Raw genomic sequence first — 19,511 nt, 5'->3', positions numbered from 1 at the left:
AATAAGCTAATTTTCTTAGCATAAAAGTTTTGTTCAGTTAGACTTGTTTTAGCTTTTCCACATTCTTCTTATTCTCCATTTTTTGTTCCCGTTATTTATATTCTCCATTTATTCATAACTCCCTAAATTTTGTTTCTTCAAATTAAGTATTTCATCTGAAGATAATATTAATGTTTCTTGATGATAGTAATAATAATTTATCGTATATACTGACCGATATGTAATTCTCCAATGACTGACATTTCTATGATTTCTGCAGTCGTTTCATTTAACTGACAGATTTTTAAAAATTAAATTAACTTGCATTACAATAGAATTGTTTCCGAGAAATTTGTTTATTATTATTGTTAATTAATTTTCGTTTTCGAATGTTTAATCATTTATTTAATTATTAGTTAAACAGGTTCTATATAAAATTCATTAGATGAAATTTCGAGTCCTCATTTCGTGCAGTTGTTAATTATTGTTTTGTAAATTTTGTAAGATTAATCGAAAAATAAAATTTCTAACTTTTGCTAGTCATAAAATATATATTTAATTGTATTAAGTCATGTAAGGCGTAGCCATGAAGTACGTTTGATATTGTATATTTACGTTGTCAATAAATTATTAGACCTGTATGATATATGCACTACATACTTTTTTTTTTACAAATTCTCCATCGATTTCGTAGTAAAATGTAGAAATATTTTGATGTTTAAAAATTTAAATCTCTTCAAATTTTTATTTTTTCAATTTTGACAATTTAATAATAGTTTTTTTTATTTATTACAAAAGTTTAAAACAGAAGGTTGTCATTTTCACTGGTAACTAGTAAAGAGCAGCAGTGATTCTATAACACATGTAAGTAATTTTATGTAATACAAATATTATTAAAACTACTTTTTATCCGCTTGAATATGATTCAGTATAAAAACAGAATCGCAATTTTTTATTTAGAATGCGAACAAAAACTACGTTAGTTCTTTATTTAGCTAACTTATTGAAAGAAATATTCGAATGGTTATTCTTCTTTACAGAATATAAATTACAAAAGAAAACTGGATAAAATAATTTTTCAACCGAGAGAACAAGGAAAATAAAGAATTTTTTAGAAAATAATTTGAATTAAATAAAATAATTTATAAAGTAAATTTGAGAGTTAAAACTGGGGTATTTATTATATCCACATTAAACACTAAAACTATAAAAGTTCTAAACCGCACGTAAAAAGATTTATAAAACTTCAACATATAAGCTAAAAATTTCAGTTTATCATTTCTTCAAATTAGAATTTTAATATCAAAATAAATGTCATAGTTCATATTCCTTGTCTCTTTTATTATCAAAGTTTTAAAAATTTCTCTTTTACTACTTATTAATTGAAAAAAGACCTTAGTCTCAAAATATCAATTTATATTTGTAGATAATTCTTCTTTATTAATTTCTTATCGATTTTCCAGAAAATTAATATTTTAAACTTTAAAATGGATAATTTTATAATCTAATACGAAATATTTCCAATAGATGTTCTATATTTATAAAGAAAAAAGTTGTCTTATGTAAATATTCTTTTACGTTATATTTTATATATCTTGACATATATATATAAAATATTTCATTTAAATAACTTCAATATTTTACAATTTCAATAAATAAATAATAATATTTATTATTATTTATTTGTATTTTCTCAAGATCAATTTTTCTATCGGAAAGTCTATATAATCCTTCAAATTTTTATCCTCAAATTTTCTTTCATTTGGCTCCACAAATACAAAATATTCAAAATATTGACGAGAAGACATACAAGAACATTAACTTTTGAGCTAATGATGATATTTGATAGGAACAGGGACGGATCCTTGGGGGACTGACTACAGGGGCATAAACCCTCCCATAGACACACAAATTAATTTGTTCGAACTACAAAACATTGTTTTAAAATTATTAATAATGGCAAACACGGTTCATCACAAGCATATATTAATAAAAGATTACTTATAATTATTCAAATGTTTTTAATTTTTGAGTTATTCTCCCTTTCAGTTCTTCTGAATCCCTTGAGTAGGAACTTAGTCGAATATCATTAGTTCATCGTGAATTAGCATTAATTGTAAATCAATCGAAAAATTCTGATATTGTTTAATGAACTGAATTATACAGGGCAACATTTTAAGTTTTATTCTTTTCTTAAATATTTCTAAATTTTGTTTAAGAAAGTATTTTATGGCGAAAATCATCACCGTCTTAAAATACTTTCTCTGCCTTAATTTATATAACGGAGATTTAAATAAAAAGAAAAATATATAAGAACTATAATTTATAATAAATTTTAAAATAATTTATGAGTAACTTTGAAAATTATTTTATTACAAATTAAAATTTTCGATTTATTTCTCACAACTAATCATAAGCACAAAAAAAATAACTAAGATTTTATTTTTTCATTTTTAAAAAAAGTAATATTAAACGGAAATTTTTATAAAGAATTGTATTTGTGAAATCGATGTTTACAATTATTGAGAACAGACGATTCTTTGTACGTCTGCCAAATAGTTTAACCGGTCGCCTCTAGCTGGCACTGTTTGCCCTTCGGCTAGGAAGACGCATTAGAGTCACGTGACATAGAAGATGGCTAACATAAAAGTTGCAGTTCGACTACGACCGCTCGATAACAGGTATGTAGCAGCACCTGTGCACTGTCTACCTGCTCTTAAATTACTGTCGACTGTGTACCTTGTGTTACGTAATTCGTTACAAAGTTTTCCACTTTACGCTATCCACAGATAATCTTCGGATCGGGTTTCGCTTTTTTATCCTATACAAATTATTTATACTTTCGTTTCTTTAATTTAATACACTCGTAATATAGTAATTAATGAGAATAATATAGAAAATTTACCATTTTATTCTCCCTAAGTATAGCATTTATAGGACTACATATGATGGTCATACATTAAAAATATACATGTTAAATATTAAACAATAAATGTTAAAATATTCCAGAATAAACATAGATTTAGGCTAATTCTTATCATTGATACATTTTTAATATTATATATTTATACATCTATAACCTTAATGTTACTAATCTATTGATTAAAATAAATTTTGTGTCATTTTTTCCGATTTTGTAATCACATCCTTTTTATATCAGCCTATCATTTCACTTTATAATATAAATCTTCATTTATATCATCTACATTTATAGTGTGTGATTATGTTATGTGACGTAAATCATAAATAGTAGTTACCATTCTAAACAATATATACAGTAAGCAAAATGCCAGCTTTATCGTTTCATAAAAGTATCTTACTTGTTAAATCATACAATAAAGCTAAATTATCAAAATGAAACTTTATGATTTTAAATTAATGATTATATTACACTTCTTTAATATCACTCAGTACAAAAAATGATTATTGTGCATTGTTAATCTGAATCAATAAACTGTTTATATAAAATTAAGCTCATATTAACTTTTTAAGTACATTTAAAAACTTGTTTATGTTTAAACATTAAATTATTATTATTATTATTATTATTACTCATAAATTATGTTTAAAATAATTTTATGACGTCGCTAATAAATTTTCTACTGATTCACTTTAATAGTGGTATATTTACTGATTCATAAAAATGAAGGAAAAATCAATGTCAAACTTATTGTCATTTAATTAGCTTCAAGTGTTTCTAAATCGATGAAATTCTGTTTTATACAGAGGCGGATTAAGGTGTGTTGAGGCCCCGGACGCAGAAGAAAATATTGAATCCCTTAAAAAAGAGAGAGACAATGAAAAANTGTTGTTTGAATTGCAAGAGTAACATGTTAGTTTGATTCTTTTACTCCTTGAAGTATATTGTAAATGTACAATTTCATAAAACTCAGTAATAAATTGTAAAAATTAAATATTAAAACAATGAAATTATAGAAAATAAATTTAGCGTTTTTATTGAAAACGCTAAACTTCTGTTCGCTATTAATTACATTTCAGTAACTTTTGATATCCCGTGGACGTGGTATCATTTTGTAGTAAAATGGTGTATAGATTTCTGTTTTTTTCAATAGTAATTTTTTTCTGGTAAATTGGTATTTTTCAGAAATAAATCTATTACACCATCCAGAAAGAATAGAAGTCATACGATATTCACTATCAAATGTAACCAGGTTTGTTCTGTTTTCAAATTTAATATTTTAAAATTGCTTTAAATATTACAAAATGTTTAATTATTTTAGATACTTTTAGACGAAAAAGGAGTTCGAGAAATAAATAGTAAATTGCATTTAGTTGATCTTGCTGCAAGGTGGGTTTGATAGATATTTAAATTTTCAATTAAATTTCATTATTGTATGCAAAAATTTAACGGAAGAATCTGATTAAAGTTATTTTCCATTAAATTTATGTATCTATACATAGATCTATATAATGAAAAAAATGAATAGTTTTAAACAGTTTTTTATTTTACTTTTATTTATTTTTTAATAAAGATGGAAGAACAGACAGTTATATCGATTGAATTGAATTGAATAAATGTTATAAAAATTATCCTGGAAATATTTTTTGTATTTACTTATATACTACGTAGAATAAAGTTAGTTCGTAAAAAAGTATAAATACAGTATCGTAAATCAGAAAACCCGTAGATTTACAGTGCAGTAAATTTATTAAACTATACTGTAAAGGCAAATTGTGGATTTGAATTTAAGAAATGTTGATTTTGAAAATCAATCTTTTGCTTTCTAATTAACGGAATTTAATTTATGTCAGCATTTGTATATTTTATTTGAAGCAGATTCATTATATTCGTTTTTAGTTTACATCAGTTTATTATAAGTTATAAAATTAAAATTATATATTTTTTTGTGTGATTTTTAAAATGCTTGTTTTCTTATTTATAGAGAGAATTCGAATGAAAAAATATCAGTTGACACTAAAGAAAAAACTGTTGTGGTCACAGATTTTAGAGTAAGTTATTGTTTAAAATGAACTTTATAATTTATAATTAATTAATAGTATCTGGAATACATTCATGTTAACAGAAAATATTCGTTTTGTCAACTGCTTCTGATGGACATCTTAGCCAATTGATTAACGTCATTAATAAGTGACGAGAACGTCATTTCCGGTTTGTCCGCGTCGTGACGAGGACATTAATGACTGACATCTTCCTTTCTAAGCTTATTTGATTAGTCTTCTGCTAGTTATTTCTTTTTTTTTTTTTCTTCCTTTATACATCCATAAAGATTTGCATCGCGAGGATGTTAACGTCTGCTAATTTAGGAAACGAGTCGAATTGCAAATAGTCACGTGAATGCCAGGTCGGAGGTCGAAGTTAGACGATCACATTGCCCGCGGGGGGATAATCTTCATCGTTTCTATAACCAACTTGAACTTTTGTTGATATTTTTCTTTCGTTGCATTGTAGGTTCCATCTGGACAAGATTATGATCACAGGCAACGTGTGCATTATTTTAAATTTGATTATTGTTTTTGGTCCGTTGATACTACTTCATCTAGATATGTCGGACAACGTCAAGTAAGTTTTTGTTTTTTCCACTACCATAAAAAGTGTTTGGTTATTTTAAATGTAAATTTTTAACAAAATTTTTGAAAATAATACTAATATATACAGTATTATTTTCAAAAATTTAGTTGTATGTATATATGCCGTATACAGATCTGTATAGCATATAATTTTTACTTTAAATAATTTTATTAGTATAAGCTATTTTTAATAAATTAATTCGTAAGGTTTTGAAATTGTATTTAAAATTTTAAACTTTTCCTGAAATAATTTTGAATTATTCTCAGTGGATCTTCTCGTGACATTTATTAACAGTTAAGTTTGATCTTTAAGAACAGCGAGTAAAGTATAAATATATAATTTATCTTCCACGGTTTCAAAATGTTTACATAGTATAATATTTTGCATAACAAACATTAATAACTATTAATTCTTTAATGAAATGAATTTTTATATTTTAAAGTTTATTAAAATATTTTTATTATTAGATTTATGATCAGTTGGGGAAAGACATTCTTAAAATCATTCTGGATGGTTACAATTGCTGTTTATTTACTTATGGTCAAAGCGGTTCTGGAAAAACTTATACGATGTTGGGAAATGCGGTGAGTTCAAAATTTTAGTGTTATTATTTATAAATAAATAAATAATTTATTAAAATTAATTAAGTTGTTTGTTGTGTTTTTAACAGGATAATCCTGGACTGATACCACTTCTAACTCAGGTAAGACATTATTTTACATAATATATCAATCGTTAGTTTAATGTTCATTTTATTTTTGATTAGGAAATATTTCAACCAGAAAACCAAAGAAACAGATTAACTTTCCGCGTAGAACTCAGGTAGAGTTAAAGGAATTAATGTAATAATTAAATTATTTATATAATGATTAATGAATAAAAATAACGTTTAAGATTTTACACGAGTTTTTACCATTCAACTAAAGAAAAAATTACTATATATAATATCTAGATTTTCAATTGTTTTAGTTGCATGGATATATACAATGAAAAAGTTTATGATCTTATACATCCCTCTTCGGATATTAAGAATCTTCGAATAAGAGAACATCCTTTACATGGACCTTATATTGATGGTAGATCTTAAAATTGCTAATATATAATATTTAATTTTATGTATAAAATAAAATATAATAATTTCGTTATTTTTTAGGACTAAGTCATCAGGTTGTGAAAGATAGTCATTCAGTAACGAGTCTCATCGAACAAATTGTAGAAAGAAGGTAAGTTAGATTCATTGTTATTTCTATTATCATTTAGTTCCTGTAATTATTTAAGCGTATGTTTTTTAAAGAAAAACTATTAAAATACTTTTTATTGTTTTTGTTTGTTAATGCATACGAATTCAAATAATAAACTATAATCATTTGTTGTTTGAATTGCAAGAGTAACATGTTAGTTTGATTCTTTTACTCCTTGAAGTATATTGTAAATGTACAATTTCATAAAACTCAGTAATAAATTGTAAAAATTAAATATTAAAACAATGAAATTATAGAAAATAAATTTAGCGTTTTTATTGAAAACGCTAAACTTCTGTTCGCTATTAATTACATTTCAGTAACTTTTGATATCCCGTGGACGTGGTATCATTTTGTAGTAAAATGGTGTATAGATTTCTGTTTTTTTTCAATAGTAATTTTTTTCTGATAAATTGGTATTTTTCAGAAATAAATCTATTACACCATCCAGAAAGAATAGAAGTCATACGATATTCACTATCAAATGTAACCAGGTTTGTTCTGTTTTCAAATTTAATATTTTAAAATTGCTTTAAATATTACAAAATGTTTAATTATTTTAGATACTTTTAGACGAAAAAGGAGTTCGAGAAATAAATAGTAAATTGCATTTAGTTGATCTTGCTGCAAGGTGGGTTTGATAGATATTTAAATTTTCAATTAAATTTCATTATTGTATGCAAAAATTTAACGGAAGAATCTGATTAAAGTTATTTTCCATAAAGTAGATAGGCATTCTTTTGGATTGTTAACTGACTTGTCTAAATTGTTCTTTCTTTTAATAACAAATTATTATTAAACAATTTCTATAAAATTAATCAGACAATGTAAAAAAATAATAAACTTACCTACAAACTTTTCATATGTTTAAATATAGAGAATGCTTTATTTATTTTTTAGAAAGAATTGCTTATTTATTTTAACCTTAAATGGACACTAAAATTTTAAAGGAAGACAGAGTTTATGATAAATAAAGTTATATATTTTTTAAAATTTAATACCACTTTTACAGACAAATATTGTTCTATAATATTCAACTCAATGTATTTAAAAGATCACAATTATTATTAATGAGTGGCAGAAACTAAATTTTATAGGATTTTAAAATTTAGAAAATACTAAAACTCATCTTTTTCGTTGTTAGTTAGTTTACCAGAATTAAAAACTTTCTACAGTATTTTGAAAGAGTATTTAAAAGAAAAAAGAATATGTTTTAAACGGTATTTTTCGTTTTACACATTACTTTAGAATCTTTACAATAAATCCATTAATGGGATTTGAATGCTTCATAACAATTTGTACTGATGATAAAGAATATTTTTAAACATTTTTTTTCGATTTTAAAATAAAAAGAATCTAAATTCTATCCTTAAACTCTAGTGAACGTCCAAACACACAAGCCGATCAGAACTGTATCAGTGCGACTTCGAATATCAATAAATCTCTAACTACGTTGGGAATTGTCATAACTTCTTTGGGTAAGTAAACAACAGAATACTTGTTGATATTTAAAAAAGAAGAAAAAAGGATAACTTTATTACTCTTTCCTTAAGCCAATCGAGAATCGAAATTCGTTCCTTATAGAGATTCAGTTCTGACTTGGTTATTGAAAGATTCTTTGGGTGGCAATTCTTTCACTTTTATGTTGGCAAGTAAGTTTATTTATTTATTTATTTATTTAAACGGGTATTGATGAAAAATAAAATTGAGAATTAAAAAAATGTTTATAAAAATAAGGGGCTGTCCATAAATTACGTCCGCATTTTTCTTGAAATTTTAATTCCCCCTTCCCTCTTGGCCTAAATTGTCCAAGTTTCCGTAATCCCTCCCATCTTCGGACGTCCAACAAAACTCAACTCCCTTAAAACCTTTATCAATTTATGAATTATAGATACTATAAGTAGAAACAAAACATACAAAAAATTTTGAAATAAATGGAATAAAATTTATAAAGTGTATAAGATTTGATGAAATAAATGGATGTCCATTGACACTCAACCTCTCCCCTCCGACTTGTCATAACCCCCTCCCCCTTCTAATGTGGACGTCATTTATGGACAGCCCCTAATGTAATTGTTTAATAGTTAAATGTGAAATCATATTTAAAATCAAATAACTTGATTTTAAATATGATTTCACATTTATTGAATTTATTGAAATTATTTATATGAATTTCAAATTTGATTTTAAGCTATATCTCCATCATCTGCATATTGTAGTGAAACAATTAACACTCTCAGATATGCTCAAAGAGTGAAGAGTATTGTCAACAGACCTATAATTAATCAAGTATTTAAATTTAGAGAAAATATATATTTAAAATTCATGTGCATATAATTTTTTAGTTAGAATATTGCTATTTTTCTAGACTCCAGCCAAACATTTATTGGATCATTTAAAATGTGAAGTTAGCCATTTGAAAGAAATCCTTCTTCATAGTAAACAAGTAAGATTTCCATTTTAACGACGAAATTTACGATATAAATTTATAATCGACATTAATTAATACATTTAATTTCATTTAAACGCATTTTGTTTCTTATGAATTTTTTGAAGACGTTTTAAACAAAATTTTAAAATTGGATAATTAATTTTTACACCCAGGTTCCGGAAACTAATGAAACAATTTCTACCATTGAGAAGGTTTCTTCGGTTCAGGTAAGAATATTTTTAAGTAATTTTTTTTTCGAGTTAATTTTTTTTTTCTTTTGCAGGATTCATTAGAAAATGTAAATAATACAGGTAAATATATTTTTAAAACTTAATGTTTTGTAATTTCAATTATATTTCTTGTAGTTTTCTCATGATTAAAAAAATTTAAAAACTATATTTACCATTATAATGATTAAATGTTATATAAATGAATAAATACAAAATTTAAAACTTTCAAGGATCAAAATATGTAAATATTAAAGTTGAAGATCAATATTAAACTAGCAACTGTGCATCCAAGTTTAGAAAGTCAACAGTACTATAAGATCGATATCATCCCATATACACAGCTCATAACTTTATCCATTATAATTTCTTTTACCTTTTCCCTATTTCAGAATGTGATACCGCTTATATTCCTCAACCGGATTTACTGAAATCTAATTTGTCAAACCAAGAAAATATGTCGAATGCAAATATGTCTTTGTCGCCGAACTTTCCAGGTTTACTAACATCAAAATATTTGGTCGCTTTAAAAGATAAAATCAATAGTAAACAAGAAGGAAATTACATTTATCGGAAGATTCCTCTCGGATGTAGAAAACAGAAACGTACATTAAAAAGATATTCTTACAGTGATTCGGACATCAATAAACTAGGTTCGTCACCAAATTTTAAACTTTTTCAAGCAGCGATTTGTGGCCTGAGCAAGAAAAACTTCAAATGGGACGAAAATAATGATGATAAAGTCAAAATAGAGTTTAGAAGTTGTACCGAAGTACACTTTCCCAGCAAGAACGAATTAAAAATAAAAAAACGAGAAAATTTTTCCACGGATAGTTTGAAGAATAAATGCGAACTAAGCACATCAGATTCTAGTTTAGATTATTCTGAAGATAGTTTAGTTTCTGTTGTGAAAAAAGACGAAGAAATTAGTGCGTCGACAGAAAGTTTCACCTTCGTGTTTCTGCCTAAAAAGATTGCTTCGGAAGATGATTCCACTTCACCAAGAACTCTGTCTATAGATTCAGTATATGCTGAGTTTCTCAGTCAGTTAGAAGTAGAGAGACAGAATAAGGATGCTGCAACACAAACTACGCAGCAGAAAGATATCGCGCAATTAGAAAATCTAAAAGATAATTCCAAATCGAAACATCAATTGATACAGTTGATGTCTGACGTTGTAAGCCTTTTAAAATCGGGACATAGCAGTTGTTTGTGCAATCGTGTATGTTCGAAGTCCCACTTAAAAAATCTAATCGAGTTTAGACGTCAAATGGTAGCTTCTACTCAAATAAGAAAACAGAAATGTAAAATAGTATCTCAAGATATGATCTCTTGCCTCAGTTCGAATGGTTCTACAGACAGTTTTGTCTCCAAAATTGAAAATATTCGGAATTGTGATAAAATTCATCAAAAGTGAGTTATTTTCATTTATTTATAAAGCCATAAATTTAGTAAACGATATCTTCCTCACTTGTGTAATATAAATTATTATTCATCATTGCCAATATTTACAGACACTTAAGATGTTTCGATAATTAATTAAGTAATATAGTCGTTGAATTCATTATTTATTTCGTATCACGTAAATTTATCTGTAGCATTTATATATAAATGTTTTTATAAATATTTATAACACCTACCGTTGTTTGTTTGGCGTGAAATATATTTAAAAGTATATATTATTTTTTCAGATGGCGTTCAGATAGTGGTGCTGTCTGTCCAAGTAACATTAGTTCCGAAAGATTAACGTCACCCGAAATTAACCAAGTCGATGTAAACGTGGAAAAAATTCAGGTATTAACATATCATTTAATTTAAATCATCAGTTTCGAATATAAAAGGCTAAGAATTTTTTTTTTACATGACAGCCGCAAGATGGAAAACAAGACATTAATTTTCCAAAAATAAAGAAATTTTTCAGCGCACCCTCTTCGGATCTAGAGTTTTATGATGAAAATATCTTTCCACAAGATGTATTTATGCGTTTACCTTCGCGTTTGACAAATGGTCTAACTTATCTATTGTATAGAAAAAAATTAATTTAATTTTTTAGAGATTAGATCCTTATATTAATATTATTAATGTATATCATATAACACGACCTACTTACCTTGTAAATAGTCATATATATATATATTATAGACGAACGACGTTGTGACCAAATAAGTGACCTTATGACGTATAAGATTCCTAATTACACGTGCTTCCATGTTGAAAATCAGGCCTATTAAACTGTTGAACTTTAAATTATATCAGCACCCATTAAAGAACAAACTAATGTTAATTGTTAATCTTGAGAATTACAAAATAGGTCGGTTCGTTTGAACTGCTTACCAACCGTCCATTCAGTTAGAGTTATGGTTGATGATCCATTTTGAAAATGCACCGATTCATGCGCCTTGTCTAAATCCTATCCGTAGTGTAATTAATTAAATACAATCACTTCTAAAGAGCTTAACACAAGTTTATCTTTAGATTAATAATGAGATTTCAAACTTTTCAAATTGTTTAACGCTTACATTTTCAAATTTCATCCGAAATCTGTAGTTAATGAATTTATTTAAATGTTTTTATATTATTCCTATGTATTAAATTGCTTGTTAAATCGATAATTTTACTTTATACATTATATTTTATCATTGTAACGTTGTACAAATTAATTTTTAAAATTAAAATCTCAAATATTATAAAAAAAAATAATATCATCGCATTAACTTTATATTACTACGTTATTTCTGTTTATTATTATATCTAAAAATGTTATTTAATATTTCTACAGACAATTGTACAATGATGTTCTTTCATTTTACTCTGTTATAATGAATGAATGAATTTGAATCGAACAGTAAAATGAAGGAAATTCAAAATAGAGTTCAAACACTAAATTTTTATTTCATACATATGATTTAAACCCATAATTTATACAAAGAATTAATTTAAAAGGTCGGAGGGTAAGATATATAACGAAAATACAAAGAAACAATTAATTATCGTCATCGGCTCTCCTAACAAGTCTAAACCTGTCGAATTTACGTTTTCCAAAATCATTAAAACCACTTCGATCAATTTCATCGAAGTTACGTTTGAAGAAACCCCCGAAACCGGATTTGTCGATTTCATCGATTTCTTGCCTTTTGCTTTCCATCATATCGTCATCGGAAGGGGGTGAAGATCTCTTGACTAATCTCCTGGAGTTGTAACTTGGCAACTCCAAATTTCGTTTGGGTAACCAAGAACGTCCGGTGCCCGGTCCGAAATCGTTGAACCCCACATTATCTATTTCATCGAAATTTCTTTTGACCAGATACGCTTGATTGTAACCTAAATCATCGAACATTCTTCCTTTCCACCAAGGTTCTTTCTGCGATCGTCGTATCAGGGCGTTGTATCCAGGTACCATATTACTATATTCCTAAATTTAAAATATAATGTTACAAATAATATAAATAACACATTAAATCTAAAAAATTTTAATAATAGGAACTTGATACTCTAGAAAGATGTTTTAAATGATAAAATTATTATTGAAGTTTCATGAAACTTTTAACTATAGCCTAATTAATCAGGTGATAGGAAAATGGTTTCAGAATTTAAAAAATATATTTAAATATATAAACTTATATATAATCTTATAAATATTTTTATCGATCTGCTTATACAAACAGATTTATGTAAATAGTGTCAACTAAATAAAGTAACGTTATTTAATAACTCTGATCTGAAATATTCGTGTAAAACTCTAGAATTAATTTTTTTTTAAATGGTTTAAAAGAAATATAAACTATAAAATTTATTAAATCATTTAAATATCAGCAAGAATTTTAAAATTTCAATATTTTCTAAGTCTAGAAACAGTAAATTTTTCTATAATTTATTTAAATTATATTAAACAAATTATAACAAAAAATTATTTTAAAAGTTTACTGTTGTTTTTATAATAGTAATAATACATTTATTAACTAAAAGAGTTATTTTTTTAACATAAAAATAAGAAATTTCGGAAGTGGTAATTAAAAATGAGTCCAAATTTATTTTATTAAAAAAATAATAATTATAATAAATCTGAATTTAATTAATGTTGGATTAAAATAGTTAAATTTATAAACAAGACGAAATGCTAAGTCATTGGATTCTGTGCACGCTTCTTAACGTCAAATCAATTATTAAAGTTAGAAATCTCATTGATAAGTCAACTTACCTAAAACCAACTCAGCACATTTCCTATCATTAAATATCATTAGATATTTATAAGTATGTACTAAGAAATTTTACTATGAGATGTATTATTTAAAAAAAAAAAAACTATTAGAAAATATGTTCTTAGTATATTTCAGATTAAATTTTTTTTAAACTTGAAAAAATAAGAATAACACAAAAAAATTGTAATCCTCTTTTATATGAGAATATCCAATAGAATCTTTTCAAAAATTCAAAAATTGAATACCAAAGGGCAAAAATTATTTAAAAAGATTTTTCAAAAAATATTATTAAAAATGTATATAGGTTATTGAAATATGATTTGAATATTTTATGATTATTTTTTAATATAAAACCGAGCTTTAATTAAAAATAAATGTCGCGTCCAGTTATATAAAGGATTGGAAAACTTGAATTTGTAAAATATGATTGGTTAATTCAAAACGATCAAATATTTAAACGACATCCTGAATGGGAAATTAATGTTCTTCCGCTACGTAACAATTGTGGCAACGAATACGTCATCAAAGTTATCGTACGTAACAATATTAAGAAGCGGTTGCGTACAATAATTAATACGAATTTTTGTGTATTGCAGGTTAAAAAACCATAAAGGTTGCGTCAAATAAATGTAAACAATGGAACGGTTTTTTAGGATTTCCTCTTCCGTTTAATCACTAAACAATCATTTAATTTTCTTTCTTGTTTTTTTTTTGTTGTTTGCTTTTCAAATCTTTATCTCGATTCGTTCCAAATTAAATAATTTTCTTCTGTTTGTTTTATTTCCGTTTGATAAAATCACAAGTGGCCACTCCAAAATTCGAATCGAAAGTTTTGATATGATTAATATTATCTTCAACTTCCCAAAATTAAAGTTGACAAAATTGTTCTCAATTTTTTATGATTAGTTTCCGTTAATTAAAAAATTGATTTATTATCATTTAATTTCTTTATATAAATTAAAGTTATTAGACTATTATCAATAATTGTTTTTTCACTTTGGAAAAATTTTTATATAGTACTTTTAACTGTTTGTTCTAGAATAAAATCTCTTAAAAGTTAATGCTCAATTGGATATAAATGAAATTTATGTGAAATCTTTTAAAATATATTTTCATAGGGAATATTAAATTTTATTTGAATAGAGAATTACATTTTCGAATAAATTCCAATATCAATTAGGAATATAAAAAAGGCTTTTAAACAGATTTTAAATCAAAGAAAGTAAAATAAAATTTTTTTAGATGGAAAATTTAATATTTTTGATCAAACTAGGAAAGACGTCAACAATTTTCTCTTCTTTTTTGCGATTTAAAAAGTTATTCTTTATCAAAAAAAAAAAATCCCTACAATAATCTATTTTTAGACGTTGTGGATGTATAGGCCACCTCGATATAACGGTCTCCGATATATGAAACTTCCGGACCAAGTATTGTAGAATAAAATAAAAATATTCAAAAATATATGGAAAACCTTTTTGTAAACATTTGTTAAAGACTTATATTTCTTCTTACTTTCATTTCCTTAAAGGAAAACTCTATAATCCCTCAAATTGTTTTAAATACAGTATTCTTGTAGTAAAACAATAAATTTGTTGTCATTTATTTGTTACTTTTAGAAGTTTTAGGCATTTAGGCTACCTGTACTTTGTTGTTAGATTAGGACCATGTTCGTATGAGTAAACTCGATACATTTATTATACATTATTTATTATTATTAGGATTGTTTTAATTTTGACATTTATTTCTGTTGCTCTTAGTGATATAATATATTAAAATCAAATATATTGGCAGCCCTTCGATATAACGAATATTCGGTACTAAAAGACTACACCGTTATAGTCAATTGTATCGAGGATTAATTATATCAGTAGCAGATTACGCACTAGGAGCGCGCCTAGGGCCTCGTCGTCTCGAGGAGCCTCAAAAATTACATGGAAAAAAGGTAATATGCCTCTGAAAGTTTAAAAAATGCAGACTATATTATAAAGAAAAGAATTGTTATTATTTAAGGAATTTATTGTTTTTTAATATTTAAAAAACACTATAAAGGGTCTTATAACAAAATTGCGCCTAGAACTTCAAGGGAACATAAACCGTTACTGGGTTGTATATAATTTTACTCTACTTTTACTGTACGCTTAAAAATACTAATAAATTAAAAAGTCACTTAAACAGTATAAAGTTTTAAAAATTTCGTGAAGTTTAAGCTAATACTTCTTATGATTTAACGGTAACTGTCTCCGGGAAATAGGTGGATAAACATTTTATACACTTAAAAGATTTAATATTTTTATATAAAAAATACAATAAATATCTATTTATTTAATAAATATAATTCTAACAAATTTCTATTTTTTTATAAATTTAAAATAAAACTTTATTGTTTTAATAATTAATAGTTGTTAATTGAGCTTTAAATGTTTGGAATTCGATTTATTTTTTACAAACTGAATGCTTGCATTTTAAGCGTTAACATTAAATTTTATTAACAAATTAAATGTTTCGTTTGATAAGATTTAATTTATTTTGATAGACAAAAATTTCCAAAAATTTATCTAGTGATAACTAATTCTTTCTTTAAATTAGAAATGTAGAGAGAGATGATATTTTTTGAAACGAAAACTTTTCATTTCTCGACTGTCTGAAATATGTTTTGATTTGACGTGAAATTAATTTTTTTTTAATGCTACAATTTTTCTTTATTTTATTTTAAGAAATATTTTCTTAATATATTATTTTTGAATTAAAAATCTTGTTTCCGATTTTAGCATGTTAAAAAATAAACCCTCAGAATTAATTAATAATTTTGTCCGAAAAAAAAAAATACTTTCTTACAGTCAGTTTTCGAAAATTTCACAGATTAAAATTTCAAAAACTTGTTTGGAAATTTTAGTGTTTAATGCTGTTACGAGTTTATAAAATTTTTTTAAATACATTGATATATTTAGCAAATTAAACGTGAATTATTATACAATTTTAATGACTGTTTTTAGAATATTTATTGGAATATGAAAATTTAGAACAGTTTCAAAAGTGACGTAGGTTTTTAGAAAATACAAGTAATTGTTTTTTTTAACAACAAAAACAATTAATTCTAATTTTAGGAGCATTATTGTTATTATTGCTGAATAATCTGATTAGCAATATAAGGCTTATTATTATGTATAAAACAGGTGTTTTTTTTTTTCATTTTTATAGAAACTTAAATTTTTTAATTGTGTCACTTTTAAGCAAGGTGTGGTATATTAATGTAAAATTAAAGCTTTAGACTAAACCATGACTATTCATGAAGATGATGAGTAACTCAAATAAGAAACTTTTTTATTTATTTATTTAAATTTACAATTAAAATCCAGATTCATGTTATTTTAAAATACAGAAATTTAAACCGAAAACTTTTATATTTAATTTGATAAATTTGGAATTATAGTGTACGTATTGAAAATCTTTATATTATTTAGTTTTTCAAATATATTTCGATAGAAATAGAATGTCTTAAAAAATATTTGTCTATAAAAACAAATCGAAAGTACTGACCATCATTTACAAGAAGTGAGCAGTAAAAATGAAAATATATGAGAATTTTTGCTATTTATCGTTAACACGACAGCAATAAATCATCAGTAAAAAGGTTTAGAACATGGTATTTTTCGAAAACATTTTAAAAAATTTATATGTATATATATATATTTTAACTTGAAATTTGAGAAAATCAATAATTTCGCATTAATTAAAATAACAATTTTATCCCATTTTTCAAGTCTGAGCTTTATAGAAAGCGGTTCGGAATTCGGATTCTTTCCTCCTTTTTTTTTTTGGAAATAGAACTTACTATACAGCTAATCAATTGCTTTATATATGAGATCACACAAAAGTGTGATTTATAAATGACTAAAAATGTGTCAAATTTTGAATTTTCACAAAAGCATTTGGGATTTGGAATTTTAGATATCGTTTCTGATACAATTGAAAAGCTTAATCCTTCTTTCCACATCGATTTCAGAACCGAATTTCTTTGGAAAATCTTTCCTTAATCAATTATTTAAATGACATTTCTTTTACTTTTTATCTTAATTACTTAATTATTTGTAAAATTTCATTTCCTCGTTCTTCCTTATTAAAGTTTTTCATTAAAGAAAGCTTATAGCTAAGTGAAGACTTTAAAAGGTAATTCCAATTTTGATTCTTGTATTACATATTATTTATTCTTAAAAATTGATAAAGTTGGACATTTTTGGAGAAAAACTTTTTTAAACTTTTCAGATAACACCAAAATGATCAAAATTAAATAATACCAAGCAAACTTTAAAAATAATGAATATTTTTAGAGGGACTTTTAACAATATTTATAATTATTATAGAAAAAAAATCATTTATTAAGCCGTTATGCGATATAATCATTTTAATTATTTTATTTTAAGACAAATAAATATATTTTTTAACGTAAAATAAATCCGAAAGTAGCATGTAAATTTAATCACTTTAAAAATAATTATTTCTGCAATTTATGAATTATTCAAGAATTGTGAATATAAGAAAAAAATAGCAACTTTAAGTGTTTACCAAGGATTAACGCCATAACATTAAAAATAATCGATAAATCCCTCATCAAGAGCACTAATAAATAAATGGCTTAAGGAATAAAACATTAAATACTTAAAGCCAACATTCAACAAAAAATGTTGCGTACTTAAACGAGCAATTAGTTTTATGCTTACTCTGAAAGAAACATTAAATTAAATAACAATAAAAAAATATTTATAGTAATTATAAAAAAAGGTATTATTTATAAATTAGATAAATATGGATCTATATATTTTATTTTTAATGTTGTTTTCTTTTAGAAATTCAACAGTTTTAAACTTTGTAAAAATACAAATGAAGTGTATGAAATGCGTATTCTTACCATGAAAGCATCAACGTGGCAATAAAAGAAAGCGGTTCCACACAAGATCCAGATTCCGAACATCATCTTTGATCTTGTTTCTATCTTCCAAAAATTGCATTTGCTCAATTTTGCGCTTCCTTTTTATCAAATTCCTCGATCCGCCTCTCCTAATCGTCGAACCAATCACACTTCTCTCTACTTCTTTCGTCATCAAATATCCACCTCTCTGTCATTTGTATCGAGGATTAATTATATCAGTAGCAGATTACGCACTAGGAGCGCGCCTAGGGCCTCGTCGTCTCGAGGATCCTCAAAAATTACATGGAAAAAAGGTAATATGCCTCTGAAAGTTTAAAAAATGCAGACTATATTATAAAGAAAAGAATTGTTATTATTTAAGGAATTTATTGTTTTTTAATATTTAAAAAACACTATAAAGGGTCTTATAACAAAATTGCGCCTAGAACTTCAAGGGAACATAAACCGTTACTGGGTTGTATATAATTTTACTCTACTTTTACTGTACGCTTAAAAATACTAATAAATTAAAAAGTCGCTTAAACAGTATAAAGTTTTAAAAATTTCGTGAAGTTTAAGCTAATACTTCTTATGATTTAACGGTAACTGTCTCCGGGAAATAGGTGGATAAACATTTTATACACTTAAAAGATTTAATATTTTTATATAAAAAATACAATAAATATCTATTTATTTAATAAATATAATTCTAACAAATTTCTATTTTTTTATAAATTTAAAATAAAACTTTATTGTTTTAATAATTAATAGTTGTTAATTGAGCTTTAAATGTTTGGAATTCGATTTATTTTTTACAAACTGAATGCTTGCATTTTAAGCGTTAACATTAAATTTTATTAACAAATTAAATGTTTCGTTTGATAAGATTTAATTTATTTTGATAGACAAAAATTTCCAAAAATTTATCTAGTGATAACTAATTCTTTCTTTAAATTAGAAATGCAGAGAGAGATGAT

General features: G+C 25.1%; 2 protein-coding genes across 2 annotated transcripts; one reads left to right on the top strand and one right to left on the bottom strand.

The window, feature by feature from the left end:
- Positions 1-2,553: 2,553 nt before the first annotated feature.
- LOC111613073 (osmotic avoidance abnormal protein 3-like) lies at positions 2,554-12,118 on the top strand. The gene is made up of 19 exons (XM_023354379.1): positions 2,554-2,660; positions 4,884-4,950; positions 5,411-5,521; positions 5,998-6,114; positions 6,201-6,233; positions 6,297-6,352; positions 6,500-6,606; positions 6,684-6,753; positions 7,199-7,265; positions 7,335-7,402; positions 8,152-8,249; positions 8,325-8,423; positions 8,963-9,060; positions 9,140-9,217; positions 9,376-9,429; positions 9,486-9,513; positions 9,822-10,842; positions 11,121-11,223; positions 11,298-12,118. Exons 1-19 carry the CDS (start codon positions 2,614-2,616, stop codon positions 11,472-11,474), a joined length of 2,499 nt encoding a protein of 832 aa, XP_023210147.1. The 5' UTR covers positions 2,554-2,613; the 3' UTR covers positions 11,475-12,118.
- A 178-nt stretch (positions 12,119-12,296) lies between these two features.
- On the bottom strand, positions 12,297-18,687 carry LOC111613075 (orcokinin peptides type A-like). Its single transcript, XM_023354380.1, has 2 exons — positions 18,535-18,687; positions 12,297-12,841 (listed from the first exon to the last, which is right to left on the bottom strand). Exons 1-2 carry the CDS (start codon positions 18,598-18,600, stop codon positions 12,413-12,415), a joined length of 495 nt encoding a protein of 164 aa, XP_023210148.1. The 5' UTR covers positions 18,601-18,687; the 3' UTR covers positions 12,297-12,412.
- Between the last annotated feature and the right edge of the window lie 824 nt (positions 18,688-19,511).

Source organism: Centruroides sculpturatus, unplaced genomic scaffold (genome assembly GCF_000671375.1).
Source record: "Centruroides sculpturatus isolate CEXI.00-Female unplaced genomic scaffold, Cexi_2.0 scaffold1591, whole genome shotgun sequence".
NCBI classification, from domain to species: Eukaryota; Metazoa; Arthropoda; class Arachnida; order Scorpiones; family Buthidae; genus Centruroides; species Centruroides sculpturatus.
This window is presented reverse-complemented; position numbering and strand designations above follow the sequence as displayed.

Coding starts and splice junctions, on each gene's coding strand:
- LOC111613075 (XM_023354380.1), bottom strand. CDS start 18,600: ATGATGTTCGGAATCTGGATCTTGTGTGGAACCGCTTTCTTTTATTGC. Junction 12,842..18,534: donor GCCACGTTGATGCTTTCATG/GTAAGAATACGC, acceptor TTTTAAATTTAG/GAATATAGTAATATGGTACC.
- LOC111613073 (XM_023354379.1), top strand. CDS start 2,614: ATGGCTAACATAAAAGTTGCAGTTCGACTACGACCGCTCGATAACAG. Junction 5,522..5,997: donor GATATGTCGGACAACGTCAA/GTAAGTTTTTGT, acceptor TTTTATTATTAG/ATTTATGATCAGTTGGGGAA. Junction 6,353..6,499: donor ACTTTCCGCGTAGAACTCAG/GTAGAGTTAAAG, acceptor CAATTGTTTTAG/TTGCATGGATATATACAATG.